Genomic DNA, 19,106 nt, shown 5'->3' with positions numbered 1-19,106 from the left:
GCACCTATATGTAGGTACTTAAATGGTCATTCTTGAATTTGGCATCTTAGAAAAATAATCATGTTTACTCTACTTGAGTTGTGTGGTTTTGCCCTGAACTATTTTAACTGCAAACACATTGGATGCAAGAGCCAACTTCATTTTTTAATTATGGTTGACAACAATGCAGCAAATAACTGGCCTGTATGTAAATAGTTCAATCAAGATACAATATGGGGAATCTGCTTATGGTAGTCTTCAGTATGTAACAATTATAAGTGAAGTTATGGAACATGTAGACTGAACATTGCTGAAGGTTTGTTTCAATAGTGAAGAGTGTAGATAATGGCAGATACACACTGATTCATACATCACAATTTAAATCAACATTAAACAATGAAAGAATACCTTATTTGCTCTTCAGAAACATATGTTACAAAAGTCACCTGGGAAAGCATGTAGTGTTGGGCCTGCACTGCAAGTAAATGTAGTAATACACTTCCACATAACTAATGTGGACTGAGGTAGTGGTATTTAGCAGTCTGTGGCAGAATTATGCAAGAAAAAGGTAATATATCACCTTAAATATGATGAAAGAATAGGAGTCAGGTTTACACCATGGCACAGTACTTAGTCACCGGAAACATGCTTTATGAAGTGTGGTATCAAAGAGGAATTTCTTCAATTTACTGTACAATGACAGAATAGATTTCCCCATGGACTTACAGTGGTCGCTGAGAGACAGGTAGAGATGATGAGATAAAGTAGTGGAGGACACAAGGATGAACTGTCATTACCACATGAATTACACAGCCACCATAACATGATTCTGCAGTGTGTAGAGGAAATACATCTAGGATTTTGACAAAACTTGTTGAGACCATCTTAAACACTGCCTGGCAGCACACTGTTTTGTGACCATAGTTGATAATGTACATCAGTGGGTGTATCCTTATAAGTAGTATCATTAAGCCTACAGACTCCAGGTGAGACAGGTGCGGCTGCTGTTGGGCAGCAGTGTGGAACCAGTAAGGAATGCATGTGAACAAGACTGACTCTCCAAACAAGTCAGACCTGCTGAACTTTGTGCACCAATGACAAGCACCCTTATGCACATTCCAACACACACATGCAACATCCATGTACACAGCACTGGGGTTTTCCTCATAAAGATCTGACACATGCATTCACATTGCCAAATCCCAACACACATTCACTTCTCACTGTAATCTCGAAGTATTGGCACACACACAGGTACACATTACTGTATATGTACTTGCACACACACAGGTACACATTACTGTATATGTGTGTGCACACATGCGCACACGCATATGCGCGGCGCCGTGCATGCACACGCACGCACACACACACACACACACACACACACAGAGGTACACAAGTACACATTACTGTATATGTACTCACACGCAGGTTACATAATAACGTACATGTACTTGCTTGATGAAAACCCTTAAAGATACACTGGATTCTATCAATAAAAGGAAGTAACAAATGGACATTACACTGTCTGTGCAGTACATATAGAACCCCTTACACAGGTTTTCTGAGTTGCACATGTGCCCTGTGAAGTGTGGACACAGGGATGAGAGGGCACATGAGATCACTATGAAGCCAGCGTCTGATCACTGACCATAACGAAGTGATGAGCACTGGCATTGTCACAAAGAAAGACACAGGTGACACGGTTAAATTCAGAAAGTTCATACAGCTCCTTTTTTATGCACTGAAATTAATAATTATTTGAAGCATTGAGTATGCAGTGACATAATCCACCTGCCCTGTGGAATGGTGCTGCTGGTGTGTGTCAGAGTATCAGGTGATGGGCAGAATAGCACACCCTGCTCGTTGTATGGTTGCTCCCGTCTATAGAAGCATCACTACAAGACCTGCATATCTGTTAGTGTAACACAGTCCTGCAGATCTGGAAGTTTGCTTTGTGATGTTGGCAAGTTGTGGAATACCATTGGTAATTGTCCTGAGTGCCATGCTGGCCACACAGCATCAGAGCTCTTGGAGGTACTTCAGGGGGCACATAGCCTGCTTCTTGTTGGGAGCTTGCACATGAATCATACCACTGACTTCTTCCCCAGCCTGCACAACAATCTGAAAAACAGAAAATCATGATTTCATGTAATGTGGATTTATTTTAAAAGAAAAACAGAAAATGACATCAGCACATTTGTTCTTTATAACTTATTTTACTATGCACACATTATGGTAAAACACCTGTTCCTTTTGTGAGTAAAATATACACATTACAATCAGTTATCAGGAGAGATTGCACCTATGAAAAATGTCAGAGAATGAATGAATTCAGAATCAAAACCTAACGCCCAAACACACATGAAACATTACACATGGATGATACAATTCTTTCCTTGCATGTGAGTAAGAATAATTCTTAATTTTGGCACCCATCATCTACAGCATGATGAACACCAGTCTCCCATCATATACAGCATGATGAACACCGGTCTCCCATCATATACAGCATGATGAACACCAGTCTCCCATCATCTACAGCGTGATGAACACCGGTCTCCCATCATATACAGCATGATGAACACCGGTCTCCCATCATCTACAGCATGATGAACACCGGTCTCCCATCATCTACAGCATGATGAACACCGGTCTCCCATCATCTACAGCGTGATGAACACCAGTCACCCATCATCTACAGCGTGATGAACACCAGTTTCCCATCATCTACAGCGTGATGAACACCAGTCTCCCATCATCTACAGCGTGATGAACACCAGTCTCCCATCATCTACAGCGTGATGAACACCAGTCTCCCATCATCTACAGCGTGATGAACACCAGTCTCCCATCATCTACAGCATGATGAACACCAGTTTCCCATCATCTACAGCGTGATGAACACCAGTCTCCCATCATCTACAGCGTGATGAACACCAGTCTCCCATCATCTACAGCGTGATGAACACCAGTCACCCATCATCTACAGCGTGATGAACACCAGTCTCCCATCATCTACAGCGTGATGAACACCGGTCTCCCATCATCTACAGCATGATGAACACCAGTCTCCCATCATCTACAGCGTGATGAACACCAGTCACCCATCATCTACAGCGTGATGAACACCGGTCTCCCATCATCTACAGCATGATGAGGTAGCCAATTTGGTGAATGTTTGTCAGTTTCTCTGACAGTTTGAACCATCAGCCTTACAGATGGTGCCTAAGGTCATTTGAAAAGGCCCAAGATGGATTAAACAGAAGTGAGGCTTCAAGGAGCCCTGAACCAGAGCAATTCCCTGTTTGTTGCTTTTGATAGTTTAGGTGTTTTGTTCACCCTAAAGGGCTATCTCACAGCAGCCAATGAGACCTTAGTGTTATTGTTTGATTGAAGGGTTGAAGCCACAGATTTCTGTCAAGCCTTAATAGGTGTACCAGTTTCTGACCATATGATTACCACAAGTAACAAACCATCATGTTTTCGTCACATGCCAATGTTGCTTAAATTGCAGTAACTGACGATGGAGTTGAGTATCAAGTTGAGTCCAGATTCACTCAGGATTTTCTGGATGGACTTGTACATGCCATGCAGCGTCTTCACCATGTGAACACCAATGTGGCCATAAAATTTCTGAGTTCTGTGCGGGGATTTGAAACCACGGACCTTCTCATCTGAAGTTGGACACCTTGTTCACATGACAAAAGAGGTTAACCCCGTCAGCAAGGTGACAAAGTAAGGATGTCATCTATGAGATCACTTCACGCCCTGATACATACTCCCGTCATCAGAAGGCATGTCCTGGGCCGCCTAGCAGGTTACTTTAACTAACTTATTTTGCTGAAATTTAATATGAACGTGCTCAGCCCCATGTTTTGTAGCTGAGCATGGTTCTTGAATGTCCAGCCACTATAACATAAATTTAAACATTTCCCTCCGGCTTAAATTATATTATATACATAATATTTTGCATGAACTCCAATGGGGTGGGTTCGTTGGATTGCCTTCCTGGCGACCACTTAAGTTGTTCATATACCCCCAGTTGTTGATCCCCATTGTTTCCCTGAACAAAACACCTAAACTATTCATACATCCCCCAGTTGTTGATCCCCCTTGTCTTCCTGGCGACCATGTAAATGTTCATATACCCTCAGTTGTTGATCCCCCTTGTCTACCTGAACAAAACACCTAAACTATTCATATATCCCCCAGTTGTTGATCCCCCTTGTCTTCCTGGCGACCATGTAAATGTTCATATACCATCAGTTGTTGATCCCCCTTGTCTACCTGAACAAAACACCTAAACTATTCATATATCCCCCAGTTGTTGATCCCCCATTGTCTTCCTGAACAAAACACCTCAACTATTCATATACCCTCAGTTGTTGATGCCCCTTGTCTTTCTGGTGACCATGTAAGTTGTTCATATACCCTCAGTTGTTGATCCCCCTTGTCTTTCTGGCGACCATGTAAGTTGTTCATATACCCTCAGTTGTTGATCCCCCTTGTCTTCCTGGCGACCATGTAAGTTGTTCATATACCCTCAGTTGTTGATCCCCCTTGTCTTTCTGGCGACCATGTAAGTTGTTCATATACCCCCAGTTGTTGATCCCCCTTGTTTTCCTGGCGACCATGTAAATGTTCATATACCCTCAGTTGTTGATCCCCCTTGTCTACCTGAACAAAACACCTAAACTATTCATATATCCCCCAGTTGTTGATCCCCCATTGTCTTCCTGAACAAAACACCTCAACTATTCATATACCCTCAGTTGTTGATCCCCCTTGTCTTCCTGGCGACCATGTAAATGTTCATATACCCTCAGTTGTTGATCCCCCTTGTCTTTCTGGCGACCATGTAAGTTGTTCATATACCCTCAGTTGTTGATCCCCCTTGTCTTTCTGGCGACCATGTAAGTTGTTCATATACCCTCAGTTGTTGATCCCCCTTGTCTTTCTGGCGACCATGTAAGTTGTTCATATACCCTCAGTTGTTGATCCCCCTTGTCTTTCTGGCGACCATGTAAGTTGTTCATATACCCTCAGTTGTTGATCCCCCTTGTCTTTCTGGCGACCATGTAAGTTGTTCATATACCCTCAGTTGTTGATCCCCCTTGTCTTCCTGGCGACCATGTAAGTTGTTCATATACCATCAGTTGTTGATCCCCCTTGTCTTTCTGGCGACCATGTAAGTTGTTCATATACCCCTCAGTTGTTGATCCCCTTGTCTTTCTGGCGACCATGTAAGTTGTTCATATACCCTCAGTTGTTGATCCCCCTTGTCTTTCTGGCGACCATGTAAGTTGTTCATATACCCTCAGTTGTTGATCCCCCTTGTCTTTCTGGCGACCATGTAAGTTGTTCATATACCCTCAGTTGTTGATCCCCCTTGTCTTTCTGGCGACCATGTAAGTTGTTCATCAATCTTTTGTCCTTCATTCAGTTTCTTTAGTTAGTAAAAACACTTTTGCCTCTAACCAATAAAACCATCTAGTTCTGTCTTTTCAATTCACCTGGTCTTTATGAAGTCTCATTCCATTGTCTCCTTCACTTAAGTTCATCGTGTGTGTCACCTGGAAGACCCTCTGCCCTGGTATGAGACGCTGCACATATGTTGCTGGAAAATAGCCGACTTTCCCATTGCACCGACCCTGGAACAATCATCCATAAGACAGAGGGTAAACAAAAGTATGCAAAAATTTGTTGCATCAGTTTTAAGCAACAGAACACAATATTCTGCATCAAAACATGAATATTTTGGGAATATCAAGTTCAAACAAGAGAAAACACGAAATGTGTAACAATGTAATATGAGCTTTAACAAAAAAAAAAAATCTGTCTGCCCAATAAATTCCACTTTCATGCCTGAATACGACTGACTACAGGCCAGCATTTGGTCAGTTGATCAAAGGCAGAAGCTTTCCAGAACATCATATGATGCGCAAAATATTTGAACACAGCATAATAGCAGTATTTAGAAATGTCTAACAATAGTTATGAATGTGTGTAATTAAAAAAAATGCTGGAATCAGATGTAGATAAGCTAAGCCGATGATATCAGTTTGTGGATTGGATTGCTGTTGCCAAAGAGATTCTGTCCTAAAGAACAAGGAATTCATACTTTTCATGGAGTATCTGGGAATGTGTTAGGCAGAACTATACCCTCCCAAAAAAGGAAATGTATACTAACTTTAAAGTGAGATAACATATAAGTCTGGATCTGTTGTAGCCAAATTTCACAGTATAAAAGATCAAATATCTATTAACATGTATAGCTGATAAAAAGTTCAATAAGTAGGTATGCACGTTGCATGTTCGAAATTGAAATTTCACTACACACGCTTGTTGACTGAGTGGTCCCCTCTCGTAAAAATATAACAAAAGGTGACAACAAAATAATGATTGTTTGTTAAAGAACTTTTTTATTCAGGTGTCCAAAATTGTGAGACAAATCATCAGAGTTGGTCTGTCGATTTCATGTGGCTGTGCAAAATTTGGTTTTGTTGCAATTATTAGATTTTGTGTTAGTGAGCAATTCATCGGCCTCAAATGAAATGAAATGGACCGTAGGCACAACTATATTCTCAGTGCATCTGGGATTGTTGTAGGCACCACAACTATAATCTCAATACTTGTGGAAATGCACTGCTGTTCTCCACTTACCTTCCACCAATCAGGATCTGAGCTGTTGATGAGACTAACTTTCCATCCTGCCCTGTTGATAAACATGTTAATGTGTGTAAGATTTCATACCTTTTATACAGTACATGAAATATGTCAAGATTTATTTCTATATTTAGAAATGTGTCCAAGCATGAGACTAAAGTCCATGTGATCCCACTTAACAAAGATGTCTATAATTAACCCGAAAATGCCTGTACAATGTAATCACCTGTACGCATGCTTTAGACTCATCAATGTATACAGTAGATACCGTGCATACAGTAGATACCAGTATGATTACAGAAGATACCAGTCTGTATACAGTAGATACCAGTCTGTATACAGTAGATACCAGTCTATATACCGCAGATACCGGGTATACAGTAGATACCAGTCTGTCTATAGTAGATACCAGTCTGTATACAGCAGATATTGGGCATACAGTAGATACCAGTCTATATACAGCAGATATTGGGCATACAGTAGATACCAGTCTGTATACAGTAGATACCAGTCTGTCTATAGTAGATACCAGTCTGTATACAGCAGATATTGGGCACACAGTAGATACCAGTCTGTATACAGCAGATATTGGGCATACAGTAGATACCAGTCTGTATACAGTAGATACCAGTCTGTATACAGTAGATACCAGTCTGTATACAGTAGATACCAGTCTGTATACAGTAGATACCAGTCTGTATACAGTAGATACCAGTCTGTATACAGTAGATACCAGTCTGTATACAGCAGATACCAGTCTGTATACAGTAGATATTGGGCATACAGTAGATACCAGTCTGTATGCAGTAGCTATTGGGCATACAGTAGATACCAGTCTGTATACATTAGATACCAGTCTGTATACAGCAGATACCAGTCTGTATACAGTAGATATTGGGCATACAGTAGATACCAGTCTGTATACAGTAGATACCAGTCTGTATACAGTAGATACCAGTCTGTATACAGCAGATACCAGTCTGTATACAGTAGATATTGGGCATACAGTAGATACCAGTCTGTATACAGTAGATACTGGGCATACAGTAGATACCAGTCTGTATACAGCAGATATTGGGCATACAGTAGATACCAGTCTGTATACAGTAGATACTGGGTATACAGTAGATACCAGTCTGTATACAGTAGATACCAGTCTGTATACAGTAGATACCAGTCTGTATACAGTAGATACCAGTCTGTATACAGTAGATACCAGTCTGTATACAGCAGATACCAGTCTGTATACAGTAGATATTGGGCATACAGTAGATACCAGTCTGTATACAGTAGCTATTGGGCATACAGTAGATACCAGTCTGTATACATTAGATACCAGTCTGTATACAGCAGATACCAGTCTGTATACAGTAGATATTGGGCATACAGTAGATACCAGTCTGTATACAGTAGATACCAGTCTGTATACAGTAGATACCAGTCTGTATACAGCAGATACCAGTCTGTATACAGCAGATACCAGTCTGTATACAGTAGATATTGGGCATACAGTAGATACCAGTCTGTATACAGTAGATATTGGGCATACAGTAGATACCAGTCTGTATACAGTAGATACCAGTCTGTATACAGTAGATACCTGTCTGTATACAGTAGATATCAGTCTATATACAAGCAGATACCTGTCTGTATACAGTAGATACCGGGCATACATTAGATACCAGTCTGTATACAGTAGATATTGGGCATACAGTAGATACCTGTCTGTATACAGTAGATATCAGTCTATATGCCGCAGATATCAGTCTATATGCCGCAGATACCTGACTGTATACAGTAGATACCGGGCATACAGTAGATACCAGTCTGTATACAGTAGATACCTGTCTGTATACAGTAGATACCTGTCTGTATACAGTAGATACCAGTCTGTATACAGTAGATACCAGTCTGTATACAGTAGATACCAGTCGGTATGCAGTAGATACCAGTCGGTATGCAGTAGATACCAGTCTGTATGCAGTAGATACCAGTCTGTATGCAGTAGATACCAGTCTGTATGCAGTAGATACCTGTCTGTATGCAGCAGATACCTGTCTGTATGCAGCAGATACCTGTCTGTATGCAGCAGATACCTGTCTGTATGCAGCAGATACCTGTCTGTATGCAGCAGATACCTGTCTGTATGCAGCAGATACACCTGCATGATTGAAGCACAAATAGTATTGATCTACCTAAGATCCATGTCATCTTTCTCTTTTCCTTTGAAGTTGTATAGCACCACATACACATCTGTGTCTTTCCTCTTTGATTTCTGGAAGGACAGAGGAACAAGATACTGCTTCAAACGATTCCAGTACACTTTGAGGCCAGGATATCAGTACACACATATACAGAGACTTCTCAGATGAGTCCTGGCAATGGTATGGGACACATATTGATACTGACAATGAGTGTTGTGTGTGTATATTCAGACTGTTAATGAGTGTATAGATGGTATAGATGTGACACACATGTACAGTCTGTTACTGAATGGAGTTGGGGCATAGATGTGACACATGTACAGTCTGTTACTGAATGGAGTTCTGGTAATGGAGCGGGGTATAGATGTGACACACATGTACAGTCTGTTACTGAGAGGAGCGGGGTATAGATGTGACACATGTACAGTCTGTTCCTGAATGGAGTTCGGGTATAGATGTGACACATGTACAGTCTGTTCCTGAATGGAGTGGGGGTATAGCTGTTACTGAATAGATGTGACACATGTACAGTCTGTTACTGAATGGAGTGGGGGTATAGATGTGACACATGTACAGTCTGTTACTGAATGGAGTTGGGGTATAGATGTGACACACATGTACAGTCTGTTACTGAATGGAGTGGGGGTATAGATGTGACACACATGTACAGTCTGTTACTGAATGGAGCAGGGGTATAGATGTGACACACATGTACAGTCTGTTACTGAATGGAGCAGGGGGTAGGTTACTGAATAGAGGGTATAGATGTGACACACATGTACAGTCTGTTACTGAATGGAGCAGGGGTATAGATGTGACACACATGTACAGTCTGTTACTGAATGGAGCAGGGGTATAGATGTGACACATGTACAGTTTGTTATTGATTTAAATTTGCTGACCGGTGATTGGAGAGGAGAAGGAGTATGACTTCGATGTTTCCGTTCCTCAATCTCGAGAGAGCTGGAGCGATGACTGAATCCAAGCTTCTTTCTATACGAGGCGCTTGTCATTGTGTCAACTGGACTGTTGGGAGCTGTTAACACAGATCCTGTAACATTAGGGATGTGCATTGGTATACATTTTTATTGCTATAGTGTAGGTAAAGTGTTTTGACAGTCAAGTGTTGCCATTTTGTCATGAACACAGGGGAGATAGCAACAGGAGAGAAAAATCACTTCCACTTTTCTGCTGTTTTGTGAATCAATTTTGAAAAGGAAACATTGCAGATTAAATTTTGTTGTAGATTTTAACAATGAAATCATAAAAAAACTTGTTACAACTGTTTTAACCATATATATGGCAATACAGAAATAATATTACTATGTATATTGTTTCACATGCATATTGCAGCATACCAGTTGTATGCATGCCCAGAGGCTCTCCCTAACATAGAGACATAGAGGTCTCAACGCACAAAGCACTGACACGGCACCTGCCACAACAAATGTTAGGTCTGTTGCTGATACACCTATAGCAAACAGTTATTTGATGTACCTCCGGAACAAGTGTTAGGTGTGTTGCTGATATACCTATAGCAAACAGTGATGTACCTCCGAAACAAGTGTTAGGTGTGTTGCTGATATACCTATAGCAAACAGTCATGTACCTCCGAAACAAGTGTTAGGTGTGTTGCTGATATCCTTAGCAAACAGTGATGTACCTCCGAAACAAGTGTTAGGTGTGTTGCTGATATACCTATAGCAAACAGTGATGTACCTCCGAAACAAGTGTTAGGTGTGTTGCTGATATACCTATAGCAAACAGTCATGTACCTCCGAAACAAGTGTTAGGTGTGTTGCTGATATCCTTAGCAAACAGTGATGTACCTCCGAAACAAGTGTTAGGTGTGTTGCTGATATACCTATAGCAAACAGTGATGTACCTCCGAAACAAGTGTTAGGTGTGTTTCTGATATACCTATAGCAAACAGTCATGTACCTCCGAAACAAGATTTAGGTGTGTTGCTGATATACCTATAGCAAACAGTGATGTACCTCCGAAACAAGTGTTAGGTGTGTTGCTGATATACCTATAGCAAACAGTGATGTACCTCCGAAACAAGTGTTAGGTGTGTTGCTGATATACCTACAGCAAACAGTGATTTGATGTACCTCCGAAACAAGTGTTAGGTGTGTTTCTGATATACCTATAGCAAACAGTGATGTACCTCCGAAACAAGTGTTAGGTGTGTTGCTGATATACCTATAGCAAACAGTGATGTACCTCCGAAACAAGATTTAGGTGTGTTGCTGATATACCTACAGCAAACAGTGATTTGATGTACCTCCGAAACAAGTGTTAGGTGTGTTGCTGATATACCTATAGCAAACAGTGATGTACCTCCGAAACAAGATTTAGGTGTGTTGCTGATATACCTATAGCAAACAGTGATTTGATGTACCTCCGAAACAAGAGTTAGGTGTGTTGCTGATATACCTACAGCAAACAGTGATTTGATGTACCTCCGAAACAAGTGTTAGGTGTGTTGCTGATATACCTATAGCAAACAGTGATGTACCTCCGAAACAAGATTTAGGTGTGTTGCTGATATACCTATAGCAAACAGTGATGTACCTCCGAAACAAGTGTTAGGTGTGTTGCTGATATACCTATAGCAAACAGTGATGTACCTCCGAAACAAGTGTTAGGTGTGTTGCTGATATACCTATAGCAAACAGTCATGTACCTCCGAAACAAGAGTTAGGTGTGTTGCTGATATACCTATAGCAAACAGTGATGTACCTCCGAAACAAGATTTAGGTGTGTTGCTGATATACCTATAGCAAACAGTGATGTACCTCCGAAACAAGTGTTAGGTGTGTTTCTGATGATATACCTATAGCAAACAGTGATGTACCTCCGAAACAAGTGTTAGGTGTGTTGCTGATATACCTATAGCAAACAGTGATGTACCTCCGAAACAAGTGTTAGGTGTGTTTCTGATATACCTATAGCAAACAGTGATGTACCTCCGAAACAAGTGTTAGGTGTGTTGCTGATATACCTACAGCAAACAGTGATTTGATGTACCTCCGAAACAAGTGTTAGGTGTGTTTCTGATATACCTATAGCAAACAGTGATGTACCTCCGAAACAAGTGTTAGGTGTGTTGCTGATATACCTATAGCAAACAGTGATGTACCTCGAAACTACAGCAAAAGATTTTTAGGTGTGTTGCTGATATACCTATAGCAAACAGTGATTTGATGTACCTCCGAAACAAGTGTTAGGTGTGTTGCTGATATACCTATAGCAAACAGTGATGTACCTCCGAAACAAGTGTTAGGTGTGTTTCTGATATACCTATAGCAAACAGTGATGTACCTCCGAAACAAGTGTTAGGTGTGTTGCTGATATACCTACAGCAAACAGTGATTTGATGTACCTCCGAAACAAGTGTTAGGTGTGTTGCTGATATACCTATAGCAAACAGTGATTTGATGTACCTCCGAAACAAGTGTTAGGTGTGTTGCTGATATACCTATAGCAAACAGTGATGTACCTCCGAAACAAGTGTTAGGTGTGTTGCTGATATACCTATAGCAAACAGTGATGTACCTCCGAAACAAGTGTTAGGTGTGTTGCTGATATACCTATAGCAAACAGTGATGTACCTCCGAAACAAGTGTTAGGTGTGTTGCTGATATACCTATAGCAAACAGTGATGTACCTCCGAAACAAGTGTTAGGTGTGTTGCTGATATACCTATAGCAAACAGTGATGTACCTCCGAAACAAGTGTTAGGTGTGTTGCTGATATACCTATAGCAAACAGTGATGTACCTCGAAACAAGTGTTAGGTGTGTTGCTGATATCCTATAGCAAACAGTGATGTACCTCCGAAACAAGTGTTAGGTGTGTTGCTGATATACCTATAGCAAACAGTGATGTACCTCCGAAACAAGTGTTAGGTGTGTTGCTGATATACCTATAGCAAACAGTCATGTACCTCCGAAACAAGTGTTAGGTGTGTTGCTGATATACCTATAGCAAACAGTGATTTGATGTACCTCCGAAACAAGTGTTAGGTGTGTTGCTGATATACCTATAGCAAACAGTGATGTACCTCGAAACAAGTGTTAGGTGTGTTGCTGATATACCTATAGCAAACAGTGATGTACCTCGAAACAAGTGTTAGGTGTGTTGCTGATATACCTATAGCAAACAGTGATGTACCTCCGAAACAAGTGTTAGGTGTGTTGCTGATATACCTATAGCAAACAGTGATGTACCTCCGAAACAAGTGTTAGGTGTGTTGCTGATATACCTATAGCAAACAGTGATGTACCTCCGAAACAAGTGTTAGGTGTGTTGCTGATATACCTATAGCAAACAGTGATGTACCTCCGAAACAAGTGTTAGGTGTGTTGCTGATATACCTATAGCAAACAGTGATGTACCTCCGAAACAAGATTTAGGTGTGTTGCTGATATACCTACAGCAAACAGTGATTTGATGTACCTCCGAAACAAGTGTTAGGTGTGTTGCTGATATACCTATAGCAAACAGTGATGTACCTCCGAAACAAGTGTTAGGTGTGTTGCTGATGATATACCTATAGCAAACAGTGATTTGATGTACCTCCGAAACAAGTGTTAGGTGTGTTGCTGATATACCTATAGCAAACAGTGATTTGATGTACCTCCGAAACAAGTGTTAGGTGTGTTGCTGATATACCTATAGCAAACAGTGATGTACCTCCGAAACAAGTGTTAGGTGTGTTGCTGATATACCTATAGCAAACAGTGATGTACCTCCGAAACAAGTGTTAGGTGTGTTGCTGATATACCTATAGCAAACAGTGATGTACCTCCGAAACAAGTGTTAGGTGTGTTGCTGATATACCTATAGCAAACAGTGATGTACCTCCGAAACAAGTGTTAGGTGTGTTGCTGATATACCTATAGCAAACAGTGATGTACCTCCGAAACAAGTGTTAGGTGTGTTGCTGATATACCTATAGCAAACAGTGATGTACCTCCGAAACAAGTGTTAGGTGTGTTTCTGATATACCTATAGCAAACAGTGATGTACCTCCGAAACAAGTGTTAGGTGTGTTGCTGATATACCTATAGCAAACAGTGATGTACCTCGAAACAAGTGTTAGGTGTGTTGCTGATATACCTATAGCAAACAGTGATGTACCTCGAAACAAGTGTTAGGTGTGTTGCTGATATACCTATAGCAAACAGTGATGTACCTCGAAACAAGTGTTAGGTGTGTTGCTGATATACCTATAGCAAACAGTGATGTACCTCGAAACAAGTGTTAGGTGTGTTGCTGATATACCTATAGCAAACAGTGATGTACCTCGAAACAAGTGTTAGGTGTGTTGCTGATATACCTATAGCAAACAGTGATTTGATGTACCTCGAAACAAGTGTTAGGTGTGTTGCTGATATACCTATAGCAAACAGTGATGTACCTCGAAACAAGTGTTAGGTGTGTTTCTGATATACCTATAGCAAACAGTGATGTACCTCGAAACAAGTGTTAGGTGTGTTGCTGATATACCTATAGCAAACAGTGATGTACCTCGAAACAAGTGTTAGGTGTGTTTGCTGATATACCTATAGCAAACAGTGATGTACCTCGAAACAAGTGTTAGGTGTGTTGCTGATATACCTATAGCAAAACAGTGATGTACCTCGAAACAAGTGTTAGGTGTGTTGCTGATATACCTATAGCAAACAGTGATGTACCTCGAAACAAGTGTTAGGTGTGTTGCTGATATACCTATAGCAAACAGTGATGTACCTCGAAACAAGTGTTAGGTGTGTTGCTGATATACCTATAGCAAACAGATTTGATGTACCTCGAAACAAGTGTTAGGTGTGTTGCTGATATACCTATAGCAAACAGTGATGTACCTCGAAACAAGTGTTAGGTGTGTTGCTGATATATACCTATAGCAAACAGTGATTTGATGTACCTCCGAAACAAGTGTTAGGTGTGTTGCTGATATACCTATAGCAAACAGTGATGTACCTCCGAAACAAGTGTTAGGTGTGTTGCTGATATACCTATAGCAAACAGTGATGTACCTCCGAAACAAGTGTTAGGTGTGTTGCTGATATACCTATAGCAAACAGTGATGTACCTCCGAAACAAGTGTTAGGTGTGTTGCTGATATACCTATAGCAAACAGTGATGTACCTCCGAAACAAGTGTTAGGTGTGTTGCTGATATACCTATAGCAAACAGTGATGTACCTCCGAAACAAGTGTTAGGTGTGTTGCTGATATACCTATAGCAAACAGTGATGTACCTCCGAAACAAGTGTTAGGTGTGTTGCTGATATACCTATAGCAAACAGTGATGTACCTCCGAAACAAGTGTTAGGTGTGTTGCTGATATACCTATAGCAAACAGTGATGTACCTCCGAAACAAGTGTTAGGTGTGTTGCTGATATACCTATAGCAAACAGTGATGTACCTCCGAAACAAGTGTTAGGTGTGTTGCTGATATACCTATAGCAAACAGTGATGTACCTCCGAAACAAGTGTTAGGTGTGTTGCTGATATACCTATAGCAAACAGTGATGTACCCTCGAAACAAGTGTTAGGTGTGTTGCTGATATACCTATAGCAAACAGTGATGTACCTCCGAAACAAGTGTTAGGTGTGTTTCTGATATACCTATAGCAAACAGTGATGTACCTCCGAAACAAGTGTTAGGTGTGTTGCTGATATACCTATAGCAAACAGTGATGTACCTCCGAAACAAGTGTTAGGTGTGTTGCTGATATACCTATAGCAAACAGTGATGTACCTCGAGAAACAAGTGTTAGGTGTGTTGCTGATATACCTATAGCAAACAGTGATTTGATGTACCTCCGAAACAAGTGTTAGGTGTGTTGCTGATATACCTATAGCAAACAGTGATGTACCTCCGAAACAAGTGTTAGGTGTGTTGCTGATATACCTATAGCAAACAGTGATGTACCTCCGAAACAAGTGTTAGGTGTGTTGCTGATATACCTATAGCAAACAGTGATGTACCTCCGAAACAAGTGTTAGGTGTGTTTCTGATATACCTATAGCAAACAGTGATGTACCTCCGAAACAAGTGTTAGGTGTGTTGCTGATATACCTATAGCAAACAGTGATGTACCTCCGAAACAAGTGTTAGGTGTGTGTTGCTGATATACCTATAGCAAACAGTGATGTACCTCGAAACAAGTGTTAGGTGTGTTGCTGATATACCTATAGCAAACAGTGATGTACCTCGAAACAAGTGTTAGGTGTGTTGCTGATATACCTATAGCAAACAGTGATGTGTACCTCGAAACAAGTGTTAGGTGTGTTGCTGATATACCTATAGCAAACAGTGATGTACCTCGAAACAAGTGTTAGGTGTGTTGCTGATATACCTATAGCAAACAGTGATTTGATGTACCTCGAAACAAGTGTTAGGTGTGTTGCTGATATACCTATAGCAAACAGTGATGTACCTCGAAACAAGTGTTAGGTGTGTTGCTGATATACCTATAGCAAACAGTGATGTACCTCGAAACAAGTGTTAGGTGTGTTGCTGATATACCTATAGCAAACAGTGATGTACCTCGAAACAAGTGTTAGGTGTGTTTCTGATATACCTATAGCAAACAGTGATGTACCTCCGAAACAAGTGTTAGGTGTGTTGCTGATATACCTATAGCAAACAGTGATGTACCTCGAAACAAGTGTTAGGTGTGTTGCTGATATACCTATAGCAAACAGTGATGTACCTCGAAACAAGTGTTAGGTGTGTTGCTGATATACCTATAGCAAACAGTGATGTACCTCGAAACAAGTGTTAGGTGTGTTGCTGATATACCTATAGCAAACAGTGATGTACCTCGAAACAAGTGTTAGGTGTGTTGCTGATATACCTATAGCAAACAGTGATGTACCTCGAAACAAGTGTTAGGTGTGTTTCTGATATACCTATAGCAAACAGTGATGTACCTCCGAAACAAGTGTTAGGTGTGTTGCTGATATACCTATAGCAAACAGTGATGTACCTCGAAACAAGTGTTAGGTGTGTTTGCTGATATACCTATAGCAAACAGTGATGTACCTCGAAACAAGTGTTAGGTGTGTTGCTGATATACCTATAGCAAACAGTGATGTACCTCGAAACAAGTGTTAGGTGTGTTGCTGATATACCTATAGCAAACAGTGATTTGATGTACCTCGAAACAAGTGTTAGGTGTGTTTCTGATATACCTATAGCAAACAGTTATTTGATGTACCTCAAACAAGTGTTAGGTGTGTTGCTGATATACCTATAGCAAACAGTGATGTACCTCGAAACAAGTGTTAGGTGTGTTGCTGATATACCTATAGCAAACAGTGATGTACCTCCGAAACAAGTGTTAGGTGTGTTGCTGATATACCTATAGCAAACAGTGATGTACCTCCGAAACAAGTGTTAGGTGTGTTGCTGATATACCTATAGCAAACAGTGATGTACCTCCGAAACAAGTGTTAGGTGTGTTTGCTGATATACCTATAGCAAACAGTGATGTACCTCCGAAACAAGTGTTAGGTGTGTTGCTGATATACCTATAGCAAACAGTGATTTGATGTACCTCCGAAACAAGTGTTAGGTGTGTTGCTGATATACCTATAGCAAACAGTGATGTACCTCCGAAACAAGTGTTAGGTGTGTTGCTGATATACCTATAGCAAACAGTGATTTGATGTACCTCCGAAACAAGTGTTAGGTGTGTTGCTGATATACCTATAGCAAACAGTGATGTACCTCCGAAACAAGTGTTAGTGTGTGTTGCTGATATACCTATAGCAAGTGTTAGGTGTGTTGCTGATATACCTATAGCAAACAGTGATGTACCAAACAAGTGTTAGGTGTGTTCTGATATACCTATAGCAAACAGTGATGTACCTCCGAAACAAGTGTTAGGTGTGTTTCTGATATACCTATAGCAAACAGTGATGTACCTCGAAACAAGTGTTAGGTGTGTTTCTGATATACCTATAGCAAACAGTGATGTACCTCGAAACAAGTGTTAGGTGTGTTGCTGATATACCTATAGCAAACAGTGATGTACCTCGAAACAAGTGTTAGGTGTGTTGCTGATATACCTATAGCAAACAGTGATGTATGTACCTCGAAACAAGTGTTAGGTGTGTTGCTGATATACCTATAGCAAACAGTGATGTACCTCCGAAACAAGTGTTAGGTGTGTTGCTGATATACCTATAGCAAACAGTGATGTACCTCGAAACAAGTGTTAGGTGTGTTTCTGATATACCTATAGCAAACAGTGATGTACCTCCGAAACAAGTGTTAGGTGTGTTGCTGATATACCTATAGCAAACAGTGATGTACCTCGAAACAAGTGTTAGGTGTGTTGCTGATATACCTATAGCAAACAGTGATGTACCTCCGAAACAAGTGTTAGGTGTGTTGCTGATATACCTATAGCAAACAGTGATGTACCTCAGAAACAAGTGTTAGGTGTGTTGCTGATATACCTATAGCAAACAGTGATGTACCTCCGAAACAAGTGTTAGGTGTGTTGCTGATATACCTATAGCAAACAGTGATGTACCTCGAAACAAGTGTTAGGTGTGTTGCTGATATACCTATAGCAAACAGTGATGTACCTCCGAAACAAGTGTTAGGTGTGTTTCTGATATACCTATAGCAAACAGTGATGTACCTCCGAAACAAGTGTTAGGTGTGTTGCTGATATACCTATAGCAAACAGTGATGTACCTCGAAACAAGTGTTAGGTGTGTTTGCTGATATACCTATAGCAAACAGTGATGTACCTCCGAAACAAGTGTTAGGTGTGTTGCTGATATACCTATAGCAAACAGTGATTTGATGTACCTCCGAAACAAGTGTTAGGTGTGTTGCTGATATACCTATAGCAAACAGTGATGTACCTCCGAAACAAGTGTTAGGTGTGTTGCTGATATACCTATAGCAAACAGTGATGTACCTCCGAAACAAGTGTTAGGTGTGTTGCTGATATACCTATAGCAAACAGTGATGTACCTCCGAAACAAGTGTTAGGTGTGTTGCTGATATACCTATAGCAAACAGTGATGTACCTCCGAAACAAGTGTTAGGTGTGTTGCTGATATACCTATAGCAAACAGTGATTTGATGTACCTCCGAAACAAGTGTTAGGTGTGTTGCTGATATACCTATAGCAAACAGTGATGTACCTCCGAAACAAGTGTTAGGTGTGTTGCTGATATACCTATAGCAAACAGTGATGTACCTCCGAAA

The 19,106-nt window shown here is 40.7% G+C and overlaps 1 protein-coding gene across 1 annotated transcript; it reads right to left on the bottom strand.

Annotated features, from left to right (window-relative positions):
* Positions 1 to 1,693: 1,693 nt before the first annotated feature.
* LOC124292134 (SH3 and cysteine-rich domain-containing protein 3-like) lies at positions 1,694 to 17,619 on the bottom strand. The gene is made up of 6 exons (XM_046729185.1): positions 17,607 to 17,619; positions 9,758 to 9,891; positions 8,847 to 8,926; positions 6,649 to 6,700; positions 5,499 to 5,636; positions 1,694 to 2,106 (listed from the first exon to the last, which is right to left on the bottom strand). The coding sequence occupies exons 2-6, from the start codon at positions 9,866 to 9,868 to the stop codon at positions 2,005 to 2,007; spliced, it is 483 nt and encodes a 160-aa protein (XP_046585141.1). The 5' UTR covers positions 9,869 to 9,891; positions 17,607 to 17,619; the 3' UTR covers positions 1,694 to 2,004.
* Positions 17,620 to 19,106: the final 1,487 nt, after the last annotated feature.

Source organism: Haliotis rubra, unplaced genomic scaffold (genome assembly GCF_003918875.1).
Source record: "Haliotis rubra isolate DU_JTF1 unplaced genomic scaffold, ASM391887v1 Scf509, whole genome shotgun sequence".
Taxonomy (NCBI): domain Eukaryota; kingdom Metazoa; phylum Mollusca; class Gastropoda; order Lepetellida; family Haliotidae; genus Haliotis; species Haliotis rubra.
Note: the sequence above shows the minus strand (reverse complement) of the source record. Positions and strands in the feature narration are given on the sequence as shown.